The 16,294-nt window shown below is 50.6% G+C and overlaps 1 protein-coding gene across 1 annotated transcript in view; it reads left to right on the top strand.

Annotated features, from left to right (window-relative positions):
- The window catches only part of LOC141584715 (uncharacterized), a 38,607-nt gene that overhangs the window by 2,851 nt on the left and 19,462 nt on the right, over window positions 1-16,294 (top strand). Inside the window, exon 2 of the mRNA XM_074400190.1 lies at window positions 6,779-7,591. Coding sequence (XP_074256291.1) covers window positions 6,779-7,591 — 813 coding nt within the window. The remainder of the gene's footprint in view (window positions 1-6,778; window positions 7,592-16,294) is intronic.

Here is a 16,294-nt window from a genome sequence, read left to right as displayed (position 1 = left end):
AGTTAATGGACAGGTAGAACTAGTCTCCAGTGATAGAAATCACAACAATGGGCCAGGTGTGGTGGCTCACGCCTGTACTCCAAGCACTTTGGAGGCCAAGGTGGGCAGATCACCTGAGGTCGGGAGTTCAAGACCAGCCTGACCAATGTGGTGAAACCCTGTCTTAAAAAAAAAAAAAGAAAACACAGAAATCACAACAATGGTTGTCTCTGGCATGACTTGTTACCTGAAAGGGGATAAGGAGGACTTTCTGGGGGTGATAGGAGCGAACTCTACCTTCGTTGGTCCCACAGATACGTGCATGTGACAGAACTCACTGAACTGCAGATTTAAGATCTGTATATGCATTACACCTCAATTTTCTTTTTTATTAATTCTTTTTTTTTTTTTTTTTTTTTTTTTGAGACGGAGTTTCGCTCTTGTTACCCAGGCTGGAGTGCAATGGCGCGATCTCGGCTCACCGCAACCTCCATCTCCCGGGTTCAGGCAATTCTTCTGCCTCAGCCTCCTGAGTAGCTGGGATTACAGGCACGTGCCACCATGCCCAGCTAATTTTTTGTATTTTTAGTAGAGACGGGGTTTCGCCATGTTGACCAGGATGGTCTCGATCTCTCGACCTCGTGATCCACCCGCCTCGGCCTCCCAAAGTGCTGGGATTACAAGCTTGAGCCACCGCGCCCGGCCTTACACCTCAATTTTTTAAATTAAAAGTAATTTTTTTTTTTTTTTTTTGAGACGGAGTTTCGATTGTTACCCAGGCTGGAGTGCAATGGCACGATCTCGGCTCACCGCAACCTCCGCCTCCTGGGTTCAGGCAATTCTCCTGCCTCAGCCTCCCGAGTAGCTCGGATTACAGGCACGCGCCACCACGCCCAGCTAATTTTTTTTTTTTTTTTTTTTTTTTTGAGACGGAGTTTCGCTCTTGTTACCCAGGCTGGAGTGCAATGGCACGATCTCGGCTCACCGCAACCTCCGCCTCCTGGGTTCAGGCAATTCTCCTGCCTCAGCCTCCCGAGCAGCTGGGATTACAGGCACACGCCACCATGCCCAGCTGATTTTTTGTATTTTTAGTAGAGACGGGGTTTCACCATGTCGACCAGGATGGTCTCGAACTCTCGACCTCGTGATCCACCCGCCTCGGCCTCCCAAAGTGCTGGGATTACAGGCTTGAGCCACCGTGCCCGGCCCCCCAGCTAATTTTTTTTTGATTTTTTTTTTTTTTTTTTTTTTTGAGACGGAGTTTCGATTGTTACCCAGGCTGGAGTGCAATGGCACGATCTCGGCTCACCGCAACCTCCGCCTCCTGGGTTCAGGCAATTCTCCTGCCTCAGCCTCCCGAGTAGCTCGGATTACAGGCACGCGCCACCACGCCCAGCTAATTTTTTTTTTTTTTTTTTTTTTTTGAGACGGAGTTTCGCTCTTGTTACCCAGGCTGGAGTGCAATGGCACGATCTCGGCTCACCGCAACCTCCGCCTCCTGGGTTCAGGCAATTCTCCTGCCTCAGCCTCCCGAGCAGCTGGGATTACAGGCACACGCCACCATGCCCAGCTGATTTTTTGTATTTTTAGTAGAGACGGGGTTTCACCATGTCGACCAGGATGGTCTCGAACTCTCGACCTCGTGATCCACCCGCCTCGGCCTCCCAAAGTGCTGGGATTACAGGCTTGAGCCACCGTGCCCGGCCCCCCAGCTAATTTTTTTTTGATTTTTTTTTTTTTTTTTTTTTTTGAGACGGAGTTTCGCTCTTGTTGCCCAGGCTGGAGTGCAATGGCACGATCTTGGCTCACTGCAACCTCCGCCTCCTGGGTTCAGGCAATTCTCCTGCCTCAGCCTCCTGAGTAGCTGGGATTACAGGCACCCGACACCATGCCCAGCTAATTTTTAGTATTTTTAGTAGAGACGGAGTTTCACCATGTTGACCAGGATGGTCTCGATCTCTTGACCTCGTGATCCACCCGCCTCGGCCTCCCAAAGTGCTGGGATTACAGGCTTGAGCCACCGCGCCCGGCCTTTTTGGATTTTTTAGTGGAGACGGGGTTTCACCGTGTTGACCAGGATGGTCTCGATCTCTTGACCTCGTGATCCACCCACCTCAGCCTCCCAAAGTGCTGGGATTACAGGCTTGAGCCACCGCGCCCGGCCAAAAGTAATTTTTTACATTCAGTACAATTAGTTACCACTATGCACCTATTAGAATGACAAAACAGAAACTTGACAGTATCAGGTCTTGGCCTGGGTGTGGAGCAACTGGAAATCTCCTACGTTACTGGTGGAAATGCAGATTGTACAGCCTATTGGGGTTTTTGGTTTTGGTTTTGTTGGGTTTTGGGGTTTTTTTGAGACAGAGCCTTGCTTTATCACCCAAGCTGGATTGCAGTGGTGCAGTGTCTGAAGTTGTTTTCAGATGACTTTCACAGTTCTGAAAGCTGAGAACCCAAGACAAAGGCACCAGAGAGCGTCTGGTGAGGACCCACTGTTTGGTTCTCGGTGCTGCCTTCTCGTTGTGTCTTTACATGGCGGAAGGGAAAAGGCAGTTCTCTGGGGTGTCTTTTATAAGGGCACAAATCCCACTCACCAGGACTCTACTCTTGTGACTTGTCGCCTCTCAAAAGCCCCACCTCCTCATCCCATCACTGTGGTGACGGGGTTCAACATAGTAGTAACATTCATTCACAGGGTCCAGGGATTTGACACAAGTATTTGCTGGGGCTTTTTCAGTTTACCAGAGCCACTAAATTCGTAGAAATTTGTCGTAACCATGACAGAACCCTAAAGCAGGACAGTAACTTTCTGACAGCCTGCCCTCCAGATTTCAGACTGGCCAAACCAGCCCCCATAGTGCATAAGCCAATTCCTTGCAGTAAATCTCCTAACTTGTATTTCCTATTCATTCTGCTTTTCTGGCTGAACCCTGACTGACATACATGCCTGTGTAACTATCAGCCTGACCAAGATGCAGGACATTTCCAAGTCCCCAGAAGTTTCCCACACACCTCTTTTCAGTCCATCCTGCTCCTCCCAGACGCCTCACCCAGGCAAATGCTTTCTGACTTTTTTTTTTTGGAGACAAAGTTTCACTCTGTCGCCCAGGCTGGAGTTAAGTGGCTCGATCTTGGCTCACCAAAACCTACGCCTCCTGGATTCAAGTGATTCTCCTGCCTCAGCCCCCTGTAACTGAGATTACAGCACCCACCACCACACCTGGCTAATTTTTTGTATTTTTAGTAGAGACGGGGGTTTCTCCATGTTGGCCAGGCTGGTGTTGAACACCTGACCTCAAGTGATCCGCCTGCCCTGACCTCCCAAAGTACTGGGATTATAGGCAGGAGCCACCACGCCCGGTCAATTTCTAACTTCTATCACCAATGAGTAGTGCTGTCTGTCGTGCAAGTTCATATAGATGAAATCTCACAATATGTATGTTGTCTTTTGTGTGTGGAAAATTACAGAATAATTTCGAGGGTCATCTGTTTAATACTACTACTTGTATCCATTTTCTTCTCCTTTTGAAAACTTTTTTTTTTTTTTTTTTGAGACAGAGTTTCGCTCTTGTTACCCAGGCTGGAGTGCAATGGCGCAATCTGGGCTCACCGCAAACTCCGCCTCCTGGGTTCAGGCAATTCTCCTGCCTCAGCCTCCTGAGTAGCTGGGATTACAGGCACGTGCCACCATGCCCAGCTAATGTTTTGTATTTTTAGTAGAGGCGGGGTTTCACCATGTTGACCAGGATGGTCTCGATCTCCTGACCTTGTGATCCACCCGCCTCGGCCTCCCAGAGTGCTGGGATTACAGGCTTGAGGCACCGCGCCCGGCTTTTTTTTTTTTTTTTTTTTTTTGAGACGGAGTTTCACTCTTGTTACCCAGGCTGGAGTGCAATGGCGCCATCTCGGCTCACCGCAACCTCTGCCTCCTGGGTTCAGGCAATTCTCCTGCCTCAGCCTCCTGAGTAGCTGGGATTACAGGCACGTGCCACCATGCCCAGCTAATTTTTTGTATTTTTAGTAGAGACGGGGTTTCACCATGTTGACCAGGATGGTCTCGATCTCTCGACCTCGTGATCCACCTGCCTCGGCCTCCCAAAGTGCTGGGATTACAGGCTTGAGCCACCGCGCCCGGCCTGAAAACTTTTTTTCATTATTTAATGTTTTGATTTTTGTGTGGTAAAATATGCGTAAAATTTACCATCTTAGCCATTTTCAGTGCATAGTAGTGTTGTTTATTCACATTGCTGTGCAACCATCACCATCATCCATATCCAGAACTCATCTTGTAGACCCAAAACCCTGTACCCATTCAACAACTCCCATTCCCCCTTCCCCAGACGCTGGCAGTCAGCATCCCACTTCCTGTCCCACAAATACGACTCCTAGGCACCTCATCTGAGTACAATCACACGGTGCTGCTGCTTTTGTGCCAGGCCCATCTCATTCAGCACAGCACACTCCAGGTCCGTCCGCTTGGCAGCACGTGACAGTTTCTCCACTTTTAAAATCTGAGTAATATCCCACTGTACAGATGTACTACCTTTTGTTTATCCATTCACCTGCCAATGGACACTTGGTTACTTCCACATTTTAGCTGTTACGAAGAATGTTGCTATGCCTGTGGTCCCAGGTATTCGGGAGGCTGAGCCGGAAGAATCGCTTGAACCCGGGAGGCAGAGGCTGCAGTGAACTCAGATCATGCTACTGCTGCACTCCAGCCTGGGTGACAGAGCAAGACTCTGTTAAGAAAAAAAAAAAAAAAAAAAAAGAATGTACAAAGATCTCTTCAAAATTCCTGTTTTCTTTTTTTTTTTTTTTTTTTTTTTTTTTTGAGACAGAGTTTCGCTCTTGTTACCCAGGCTGGAGTGCAATGGCGCGATCTCGGCTCACCGCAACCTCCGCCTCCTGGGCTCAGGCAATTCTCCTGCCTCAGCCTCCTGAGTAGCTGGGATTATAGGCACGCGCCACCATGCCCAGCTAATTTTTTGTATTTTTAGTAGAGACGGGGTTTCACCATGTTGACCAGGATGGTCTCGATCTCTCGACCTCGTGATCCACCCGCCTCGGCCTCCCAAAGTGCTGGGATTACAGGCTTGAGCCACCGCGCCCGGCCAAAATTCCTGTTTTCAATTATTTTGGGTATATATCCAGATTATTTTTTTTGGGAAACATAATGTTTTCCATAGTGGCACTGTTTTATATTCCCACAAAGAGTACATAGAGCTCCAATTTCATCATATCCTTTTGTTTGTTGATAGGAGGCATCCTGATGAGTATGAAATGGTATCTCTTTGTGGTTTGTTCTTTTATTTTTATTGCTAAGTAATATCCCATTACATGAACAGTCTTTGTTCACCCATTCTGTTTGTGTACTTTGCACTGTTTCTAGTTTTTTGCAATTACGAATAAGCTGGTAAGAATATTCATTGTACAAGTTTCCGTGCAGAGATTAATTTATATTTCTATTAGGTAAATGCATAGAAGTAGAATTACTGTCATAGGAGATACATATGTTGAATAAATATATGTTGAATTTTATAAAAGACTTCCAAAGTGATTTCTTTCTGAAGTGTGAGTCAGTCTTTTGCCCTGTTTTTCCTGCAGTCATTTTATTGTTGATTTGTTGGGGTTCTTTACATATTCTGGACACAAGTCCTGTCTGTTAAATGTATTGCAGTACTGTCTGTACCTTTTCTTTTCACTTTTAACATTGTCCTTTGATGAGAAGTTTTAAATTTCAATCAAATCAATTTATCATTTTTTTCTAAAGGTGCTAACCGTACATCTTTGAGAAATCTTACCTACCTCTACTCCATGGCTACAAAATTATTTGCTTATGTTTTGTTCCAGAAGCTTTGTATCTTTAGCTTTCAAATTCAGGTCTGTGATCCATACACAGCCAGTTACTTTTTGTACATGTTGTTGGGGAGGAGGTCAAAGTTCAGTTTTTCCACATGATGATGCAGCTATTCCAGCACCATTAAAAACACACACACAAAAAACAGCGGTTTTTTTTTTTTTTTTTTTGGTATAATCTTTGTTGCCGGGTTCGAGAGTGCAGTGGCGAGATCTCCGCTCACTGCAACCTTCGGCCTCCTGGGTTCAAGGGAGTCTCCTGTCTCGGCCTCCCAAGTAACTGGGATTACAGGGCAGACCACCACGCCCGGCTAATATTCGCATTTTTAGTAGAGACGAGGTTTCACCATGTTGTCCAGACTGCTCTCCACTCCTGACCTCAGGTGATCCGCCTGCCTCAGTTTCCCAAAGTGCTGGGATTACAGGCGCGAGGCACTGCGCCCGGCCACAGTGTTTTAAAGTATCACAGCATAACTTGAATTTTGGTTCTATCGTGTCGTCTACAATGTAAAAATCTTCGGAATCTAATTGTGAGAGTCAGTCCAAGGCACAGCAAAGCAGTCATCTGCCGATTTGCAATGTGGGGACTGGGAACCAGATGTTACTAAAAATGTGAGCAAGGGACTGAATTCGAGCCGCCCGGCAGGTCGTCCGGGGCGCCGGTCCGGGTCCATTCGGCGCTAACTTCTTTTTTTTTTTTTTTGAGACGGCGTTTTGCTCATTACCCAGGCTGGAGTGCAATGGCGCGATCTCGGCTCACCGCAACCTCCGCCTCCTGGGCTCAGGCAATTCTCCTGCCTCAGCCTCCTGAGTAGCCGGGATTACAGGCACGCGCCACCATGCCCAGCTAATGTTTTGTATCTTTAGTAGAGTCGGGGTTTCACCATGTTGACCGGGATGGTCTCGATCTCTCGACCTCGTGATCCACCCGCCTCAGCCTCCCAAAGTGCTGGGATTACAGGCTTGAGCCACCACGCCCGGCTTCGGCGCTAACTTCTTGCCTCACACGGAGCGCGGGGCGGGGACCCGAACCTGCACCGTCGAGAGGCGGGACTGGGGCCTCCGACGCCCACCGTGCTGTGCTCCGGCAGAGCCGGGTCGCGGGTGCCGGGGCCGCGCGCCCGGGGCGTTCAGGGCGGTTTTCCCGAGCTCAGCGCGCTCGGCGTTTCCGCGTGAGGTCCGGACGCCACGGGCCTTTCCCGGCTGTTTTCCGGGACGAGCTCCCTCGGCGGCCGGGCGAGGGCGGAGGGTTCCCCAGCGGGCTCGGACCTGCGCCCCGGAACCCGCCCGCGCAGGGCAGCGCCAGACGGACCCCCGGGAGTCCCGGAACCCGCCGCGCAGCCCGGGCCGCCCCCGCCCTGACCCCGCGCGCCCCGGCCCGGGACACCGCGCCGACCCCGTTCCTCCGCCTCCGAGCGGACGGACCCTCAGGGCGACCCCGCGCGCGCTCCGCCGCGAACCCGCCGTCCCGCGCGGGCGAGGTGGCCAGGACGGCGGGTCTCCGGGGTCTCGGCTCGGCGGCGGGGAAGGGCCGGCCGGGGGGAAGCCCCGCGGGAGGAGGGAGCGGCGGGGGCCGCGGCCGGGAGGGAGGAGCGCCGGGAGGAAGAGGCCGAGCCGGGAGAGCCCCCGCCCCGGGAGGAAGGGGAGGAGGCCGAGCGTTTCCTGGCGCATTCCCGGCCCGCCCGACTGAGTCACTCGGCCAAGGAAACTCCCGGGCCCCGCCCGGACCCCCGAGCCTCCGCGGACCCAGGTGAGGAACCCCGTGCGCCCGCGCCCGCCCTGAGGCCTCCGTGGGGTCCGGGTCGCCCTCGGAACCCGGGCCGGCCAGGGCGGCGGGGCCGGGACTGAGCCCCCCGGCGGCGCGGCCTCCGGGACCGCCCTGGCCCCAGCGTCTCCAGCTCCCGGCCCCGGGCTCCAGGTCCCCGCGCCCCTAAACCGCGCCCCCCAGGGTTCCAGGTCCCCGCACCCCCTAAACCGCGCCCCCCCGGGCTCCAGGTCCCTGCGCCCCCTAAACCTCTCCCCCGGGCGCTGCGCCCCAGGCCTGTCGGCCTCGGCTCCAAGCTCCTCTCCCCCGCGCTCCCGGCCCGGCGCCGGGATCCCCGATTCCGCTCCCGGCACGTGGCGCGGCTCCCGTGGGGAAGGGACACCTCCGTGTTTCACGGGTTTTTGTTGGAAAGTGAGGGGCAGGCAGATCGCCAGCGTCGCCCAAAGCTCGCGCCGCGGGATCCGAACCCCCGTGAGGGCCGCGGGGAGCCGGGGCCGCGGGGCCGTTCCGCGCGTTCTTGGAGAGAGGAGTTTCGGGCTTTGTTGAGGGGCGCGATTGTTTCGCACGGGCCTTCCCGATTGTGTATTTTCTGCCTGAAATGCGGAGCTGCGTTTGCGGGTGTGACTAGGAGGGGGCAGGCGTCGTTGGAAACGGGCTCGAGTGAGCGTTTTCTGTAAAGCCGAGGGGGCGTCGGGCCGGTGCCCGCTCCGCCGTGAAGTCCACCCGGGGGCGGCTGCGGAGGGAGGCGGGGAGCGTTCGTTTTCCCGCGGCGTTTCCTAGGGTCGTCGGGCGGACTCTGGGATGAGGCGTGGCCGGGGCCGCGGGGGAGCCCCGCGTGTGCGGCCCTTCCTTCCCCGCGGGCACGGAGCCTGCAGGAACGGGCCACGTTGCGGGCGGGCGCGGGCCGCGGCGGGTGGGCACTTGCCGGGTCCCTGCGACCGACGCGCCCCGGAGCCCTGCGCTGAGACGGGTGTGCGTGCCGCGCTCAGAGAAAATGCACCTCCTCAGCTTGTGCGTGTGTTTAAATTTACTTTAAAATTCACGTATAGTAAGATTGCCTTTTTGGTGTGCGGTTAGTTGAGGGAGCTTTAGCAGGTGCGTGGCCTGCAGTGAGTGCCGCCGCGGTCGGGACGCTCGGGAAGGCGGCCTCTGTCCTCCGCGCTGCTGCGGCCGCCCGCCTGTGCCTCGGTCCTGCGCCTTTGCCTTTTCCGGGATGTCACACGTGGGCTTGGAGTCTGGCTTGCCTCACCTAGCGTAAGGAGCTGGAGATTCAGCCATGCTCTGGTTTGTCCCTGAAGTGTAAAGATACGAAGGTTTTAAAAGTGTGGCTCTCGGATACAGCCTGAGAGACAGACTAAAATGGTACAGTGATGAGAAAAATTATGAAGCTATAGTTTATTAAAAACATTAAATAGTATGGAACCGATGCGTATGCTGAAAGTGAAATTCCCTCGGTACTTTTAAGTATTAGACAGTCCTTGCTGTGTATACGCAATTTTTTTTTTTTGAGACAGAGTTTTGCTCTTGTTACCCAGGCTGGAGTGCAATGGCGCGATCTCGGCTCACCGCAACCTCCGCCTGCTGGGTTCAGGCAGTTCTCCTGCCTCAGCCTCCTGAGTAGCTGGGATTACAGGCACGCGCCACCACGCCCAGCTGATTTTTTGTATTTTTGGTAGAGACGGGGTTTCACCATGTTGACCAGGATGGTCTCGATCTCTTGACCTCGTGATCCACCCGCCTCGGCCTCCCAAAGTGCTGGGATGACAGGCTTGAGCCACCGCGCCCGGCTATATACGCAATTTTTTTATAACACAGAGCATACTGCCTATGTTATCATCATACATTTTTCACTTAATGATGTTTGGTTATTTAAACATCTTTGCAATCTTTACATGTTGATATATACAGTGTATACACACAGATTTCCCTCAGTCTTTTAAGTGGCTGTATACTTTTTTGTTTATTTTTTGACGCAGAGTCTTGCTTTGTGGCCCAGACAAGAGTGCAGTGGTGCAAACTCGGCTCACTGCAACCTCTGCCTCCTGGTTCAAGCGATTCTCCCATGTCACCCTCCCAAGTAGCTGGGATTACAGGGATGCGCCACCACACCCTGCTAATTTTTGTATTTTTAGTAGAGACAGTTTCACCATGTTGCCCAGGCTGGTCTTGAACTCCTGACTTCAAGTGATCCTCCTGCCTCAGCCTCTCAAAGTGCTGAGATTACCAACATGAGCCACTGTGCCCAGCCAGATGACTATACTATTCTGTAGTGTGGATGTTCCATAATTTTATCAGCCTTCTTTTTACTGATGTTATAGTTTCTTACTGTTTTACACCACTACAGTCAGTGCCTGTGTCTGTATCTTTGTGCGCATACTCATATTTATCACGCTAAAGGTGACTTTGGGTTTCATTAATAGCTAACATTTCATGAGTACTTCTCATGCTCCAGCCATCTTTCTAAGCCAGGTTACGTGTGAAGGCCCAGGTAGTGAGTGCGGACAGCCGTGCAGGCCGTATGGTCTCTGGGCTGTAGCACCCACGCAGTGTGGACAATACGTATGGGGAATGAGTCTGGCTGTGTCCCATTGAAACTTCTGGACAGAAAGAGGCAGTGGTCTGTAGTTTCTTGACCACTGTTCTAAGTCGTATACACCCTAATTATTCTCATAGTCCTCCAAGGGAGGTGCAGTTAGTGTCCCCACTTTGTGGATGAGGAAAGTGACACAGAGAAAGCAGGAGTCCAAGGTGATGTGGTTGATCAGTGGCCAAGCCAGGCCTTGACCCATCCGTTGGACTGGCATGCTTCAAGTTTAAAGATTAGAAAGAAGCTGCGAAATGTCTTCTCCTAAACGTCAGACCTGGTGGCCAGATCCTCAGGCGCCTGCTGAACCACTGGCCTCTGGTTCTTTGAAAGCCATGTGCTTGCTACGTACCACTCCTGGCAGCTTTTGGATGCTGGATAGGCCAGCACCCTCCCAGCACCTCTCATTGTGTGCCTGTCTATATTCCTGCTTTTGATAAATGTTTCCCTAGCACCAGCTTCCAGAGACGTCAGCTCAGCTGGTGCTTGGGACCACCCAGCTGGCAGGCAGGAGGAAAGACAGACTTTTCCCCAGGTGGGTGCTGCCAAGGCTAACTTCCTTTGATGTCTGCTCCAGCAGTGATCACCTGAGACCAGGTAGGCATGTTGCTTGGCCTACCATGGCCCATTTTCCTTCAGTAATGAGGAGCAGGCTGGGTGCGGTGGCCCATGCCTGTAATCCTAGTACTTTTGGAGACCAAGGCAGGGCGAATCACTTGACGCCAGGAGTTCAAGACCAGCCTGGCCGACATGGTGAAACGTTGTCTCTACTAAAAATACAAAATTAGCCAGGCGTGATGGTGCATGCCTGTAATCCCAGCTAGTTGAGAGGCTGAGGCAGGAGAATCACTTGCACCTGGGAGGCGAGCTGACACCACTGCACTCCAGCCTGGGCAACAGAGCAAGAGTCTGTCTCAAAAAAAAAAAAAAAAAAATTGTGAAGATCAAATGAGATAATGTATAGAAAAAAATACTGTTAGCCAGGCGCAGTGGCTCAAGCCTGTAATCCCAGCATTTTGGGAGGCTGAGATGGGTGGATGATGAGGTCAGAAGTTCAAGACCAGCCTGGCCAAGATGCTGAAACCCCCATCTCTAATAAAAATACAAAAATTAGACGGGCGTGGTAGCATGCGCCTGTAATCCCAGGTACTTGGGAGCCTGAAGCAGGAGAATCGCTTGAACCCGGGTGGCAAAGCTTGCAGTGAGCTGAGATCATACCACTGTACTCCAGCCTGGACAACAGTCTAAAAAAACAAAATAAAGGCTGGGCGCGGTGGCTCAAGCCTGTAACCCCAGCACTTTGGGAGGCCGAGGCGGGTGCATCACGAGGTCAAGAGATCGAGACCATCCTGGTCAACATGGTGAAACCCCGTCTCTACTAAAAATACAAAAAATCAGCTGGGCGTGGTGGCGTGTGCCTGTAATCCCAGCTACTCAGGAGGCTGAGGCAGGAGAATTGCCTGAACCCAGGAGGCGGAGGTTGCGGTGAGCCGAGATCGCGCCATTGCACTCCAGCCTGAGTAACAAGGGCGAAACTCTGTCTCAAAAAAAAAAAAAAAAAAAATTAGGCACAGTGAGAGACAACAGTAACTAATGGTAATATAAGATAATTATATGCTGAGTAAGAGCCACATAAATGTGTTCTCTCTTTCAAAATATCTCTTTGTATGCACTCCCCACCTATTTTTGGAGGGCAGTTGACTGCAGGCAGCTGTAACTGGGAAAACAGAAATTGCAGATAATGAAACTACAGATAAGTGGGGACTGCTGTACTAGCAATGTGCCATTAGAAAGTTAAATTCGACCGGGCGCGGTGGCTCACGCCTGTAATCCCAGTACTTAGGGAGGCTGAGGCGGGTGGATCACGAGGTCAAGAGATCGAGACCATCCCGGTCAACATGGTGAAACCCCGTCTCTATTAAAAATACAAAACATTAGCTGGGCATGGTGGCGCGTGCCTGTAATCCCAGCTACTCAGGAGGCTGAGGCAGGAGAATTGCCGGAACCCAGGAGGCGGAGGTTGCGGTGAGCCGAGATCGCGCCATTGCACTCCAGCCTGGGTAACAGGAGCGAAACTCTGTCTCAAAAAAAAAAGAAAGTTAAATTCAAAAACACCGTTTCTCTGTTTCAGAAGAATCAAATACTTAGGTATACCTTGAATATCACTTACAGGAGCTGTGTGCTGGAGATGACAGAAATCAAAGATCATTTAAGTAAATGAGGGAACATACCATGGTCAGGGTCAGGGGTTGGAACACTCAGCATAGAAAAGACATCAGTTCTCTTTATCTTGATTTATAAATTTAACCCAATTTCAATTAAAGAAAATTAGCATGATTTAAAAACAAAAATTTTAAACAGCTTTATTAAACTGTAATGTACCTGCTTTATAAAATTCACCTCCTTTTAAGTATCCATGTGGCTGGCCCATTAACAAGGGGGTTAGGAATGCCAACCCCCTGTGCAGCTGAAAATCTGAGCGTTTTTTTTTTTTTTAGATGGAGTTCCACTCGTTGCCCAGGCTGGAGTGCAGTGGTGTGACCTTGGCTCACTGCAACCTCCACCTCCCGAGTTTAAGTGATTCCCCTGCCTCACCCTCCCAAATGACTGGGATTACAGGCATGCACCACCGTGCCCGGCTTTAGTAGAGACAGAGTTTTACCATGTTGGCTGGGCTAGTCTCGAACCCCTGTCCTCAAGTGATCTGCCCACCTCAGCCTGTGAGAGTGCTGGGATTATAGGTGTGAGCCACCGCGCCCAGCCTATACCTTTTTTTTTTTTTTTTTTTTTTTTTAAGTCTCACTCTGTCGCCCAGGCTGGAGTGCAGTGGCACCATCTCTGCTCCCTGCAACCTCTGCCTCCCGGGTTCAAGCAGGTCTCCTGCCTGGGCCTCTCGAGTAGGAGAGATTACAGGTGCCTGCCACCATGCCCGGCTAATTTTGTATTTTTAGTAGAGATGGGGTTTCACCATGTTGGCAGGGCTGGATGAGACTAACTTTTGACTTCCCAAAAGTTAAAACTACATGACTTCCCAAAAGTTAAAAGTACGAATAGCCTGCTGTTGACCGGAAACGTTACTGATAACATAAATATTTGGTTAACACAGATTTTTTAAATTATATGTGTTCTCATAATAAAGTAAGCTACAGAAAAGAAAATGTTGTTAAGAAGATCATGAGGAGCCGGGCACCGTGGCTCACGCCTGTAATCCCAGCACTTTGGGAGGCCAAGGCGGGTGGATCACAAGGTCAAGAGATCGAGACCATCGTGGTCAACATGGTGAAACTCCGTCTCTACTAAAAATACAAAACATTAGCTGGGCATGGTGGTGTGTGCCTGTAATCCCAGCTACTCAGGAGGCTGAGGCAGGAGAATTGCCTGAACCCAGGAGGCAGAGGTTGCGGTGAGCCGAGATGGCGCCATTGCACTCCAGGCTGGGTAACAAGAGCGAAACTCAGTCTCAAAAAAAAAAAAAAGAAAAAGAAAATCATGAGGAAGAGAAATATACTGACTACTCATCAAGTGGAAGTGGATCAGAAAAGTCTCCATCCTCTGAGACCTCATGCTGAGCAGGCAGAGGAGGAGGAAGTGGGAGGGTTGGTTTTGCTGTCATGGGGTGGAAGAGGCAGAAGTGGAGGAGGTGGAAGCAGGGCTGGAGAGGCAGCTGTACTCCATGTGACTTTTACTGGAAAAAGTCTGCAAATAAGTGGACCTGCACAGTTGTAACACGTGTTGTTTCGGGGTCAACTGTACAATTTTTAGAAGATTTCTGGAGCTGTGCAAGCATCACCATAACCCAGCTTTTTGGGTTATTTTTGTTTGTTTGTTTTGTTTTGTTTTTGAGACAGGCTCTCACTGTCACCCAGGCTGGGGCACAGTGGTCTGATCTCAGCTCACTGCAACCACCACCTCCCGGGTTCAAGCGATTCTCCTGCCTCAGCCTCCTGAGTAGTTGGGATTACAGGCATGCGCCACCACGCCTGACTAATTTTTGTATTTTTAGTAGAGATAGGGTTTCACCACGTTGGCCAGGCTGGTCTCAGTGATCCAGCTGCCTCGGCCTCCCAAAGTGCTGGGATTACAGACATGAGCCACCATGCCTGGCCTGTTTTTGTGTTTTTTCATTATTATTATTATTATTATTATTATTACTATTTTTTGAGACGGAGTTTTGCTCTTGTTACCCAGGCTGGAGTGCAATGGCACGATCTCGGCTCACCGCAACCTCCGCCTCCTGGGCTCAGGCAATTCTCCGCCTCAGCCTCCTGAATAGCTGGGATTACAGGCACGCACCACCATGCCCAGCTAATTTTTTGTATTTTTAGTAGAGATGAGGTTTCACCATGTTGACCAGGATGGTCTCGATCTCTTGACCTGGTGATCCACCCGCCTCGGCCTCCCAAAGTGCTGGGATTACAGGCTTGAACCACCGCGCCCGGCCCATTTTAATTATTTTATTTATTTATTTTTTTTTTGAGACGGAGTTTCGCTCTTGTTACCCAGGCTGGAGTGCAATGGCGCGATCTCGGCTCACCGCAACCTCCGCCTCCTGGGCTCAGGCAATTCTCCTGCCTCAGCCTCCTGAGTAGCTGAGATTACAGGCACGTGCCACCATGCCCAGCTAATTTTTTTTTGTATCTTTAGTAGAGACGGGGTTTCACCATGTTGACCAGGATGGTCTCGATCTCTCGACCTCGTGATCCACCTGCCTCAGCCTCCCAAAGTGCTGGGATTAATTATTTTTTTAATGGAGATGGGATGTCACTGTGTTGCCCAGGCTGATCTTGAATTCCTGGGCTGAAGCAATCCTCCTTTCCCCCTGAAAGTGTACAGATATGAGCCACTGTGCCAATCCTCATCTGCTGATGGACAGTTAGGTTAATTCCATGTCTTGGCTGTTGTGAAAGGTACTGCAATAAACATGGGATGCAGATGTCTCTTGGACATACCAATTTTACTTCTTTTGGATATATACCCAGTAGTAGCATTGCTGGGTCATAGGGCAGTTCTATTTTTAATATTTTAAGGAACCCCCAGCACTGTTTTCCATAATGGCCATACTGATCTATGTCCCCACCAACGGTGTGCAACTGTTTCCTTTCCCCACACCCTGGACAACACTGGCTATCTTCTGCCTTTTTGACAAGGGCCAATCTAACAGGCGTGAGGTTTTAGTTTGCATTTCCCCAATGATTAGTGATGCAGAGCATTTTTCATGTACCTGTTGGCCATTTGTACACCTTCTTTTGAGAAATATCCATTCAGATCTTTTACTGTTGAGTTGTTTGAGTTCTTTGTATATTTTCAATATTAATCCCTTATTAGTTACATGGTTTGCAAATATTTTCTCGCATTCTGTAGATTGTCACTTTACTCTGTTGATTGATTCCTTTGCTGTGCAGAATCTTTTTGGTTTGAAATAATCCGATTTGTCTGTTTTTCCTTTTGTTGCCTTTGCTTTTGAGGCTTTGTTGCTTCAAAATAAGCCAGACACAAAAAGACAAGTACTGCATGATCTCACTCATATGTATCTGAAAACGCCAGAGTCACAGAAGGACAGAGTAGAATGGTGGTTACCAGAGGCTGTGGTGGCTGAGGAACCAGAGAGGGGAAGATGTTGGTCAAAGGATACAGTTAGATAGAAGGGGGAAAGATAGATACTTAGAGTTAGATAGAAGGGGGCAAGTCCAGAAGCGGCAAATACACAGGGACAGAAAGTGGACAGGTGATTACCTGGGGCCAGAAAGTTGGGGAGAAGGAATACATGAAGAACAGGCAGAAACACTGAGAATGACTGCTGATGGTTAGGGGGTTTCTCCACTGCCCCCTCCTCCTCCTCCTCCTCCTCCTTCTTCTTTCTTCTTTTTTTCTTTTCTTTTCTTTTTTTTTTGGACAGGGTCTTGTGTGTCACCCAGGCTGGGATGTGGTGAGGGCCGTCATGGCTTACTGCAGCCCCGACCTCCTGGGCCTAAGCGATTCTCCCACCTCTACGTCTCTCTAGTACTTGGCACTACAAGTAGGCACCATCATGCCTGGCTAAATTCTGTCTTTGTTTTTTGTTTTTCTTTAAGACGGAGTCTCGCTCTGTCACCCAGGTTGGCGTG

Source organism: Saimiri boliviensis, chromosome 5, assembly GCF_048565385.1.
Source record: "Saimiri boliviensis isolate mSaiBol1 chromosome 5, mSaiBol1.pri, whole genome shotgun sequence".
NCBI classification, from domain to species: Eukaryota; Metazoa; Chordata; class Mammalia; order Primates; family Cebidae; genus Saimiri; species Saimiri boliviensis.
Note: the sequence above shows the minus strand (reverse complement) of the source record. Positions and strands in the feature narration are given on the sequence as shown.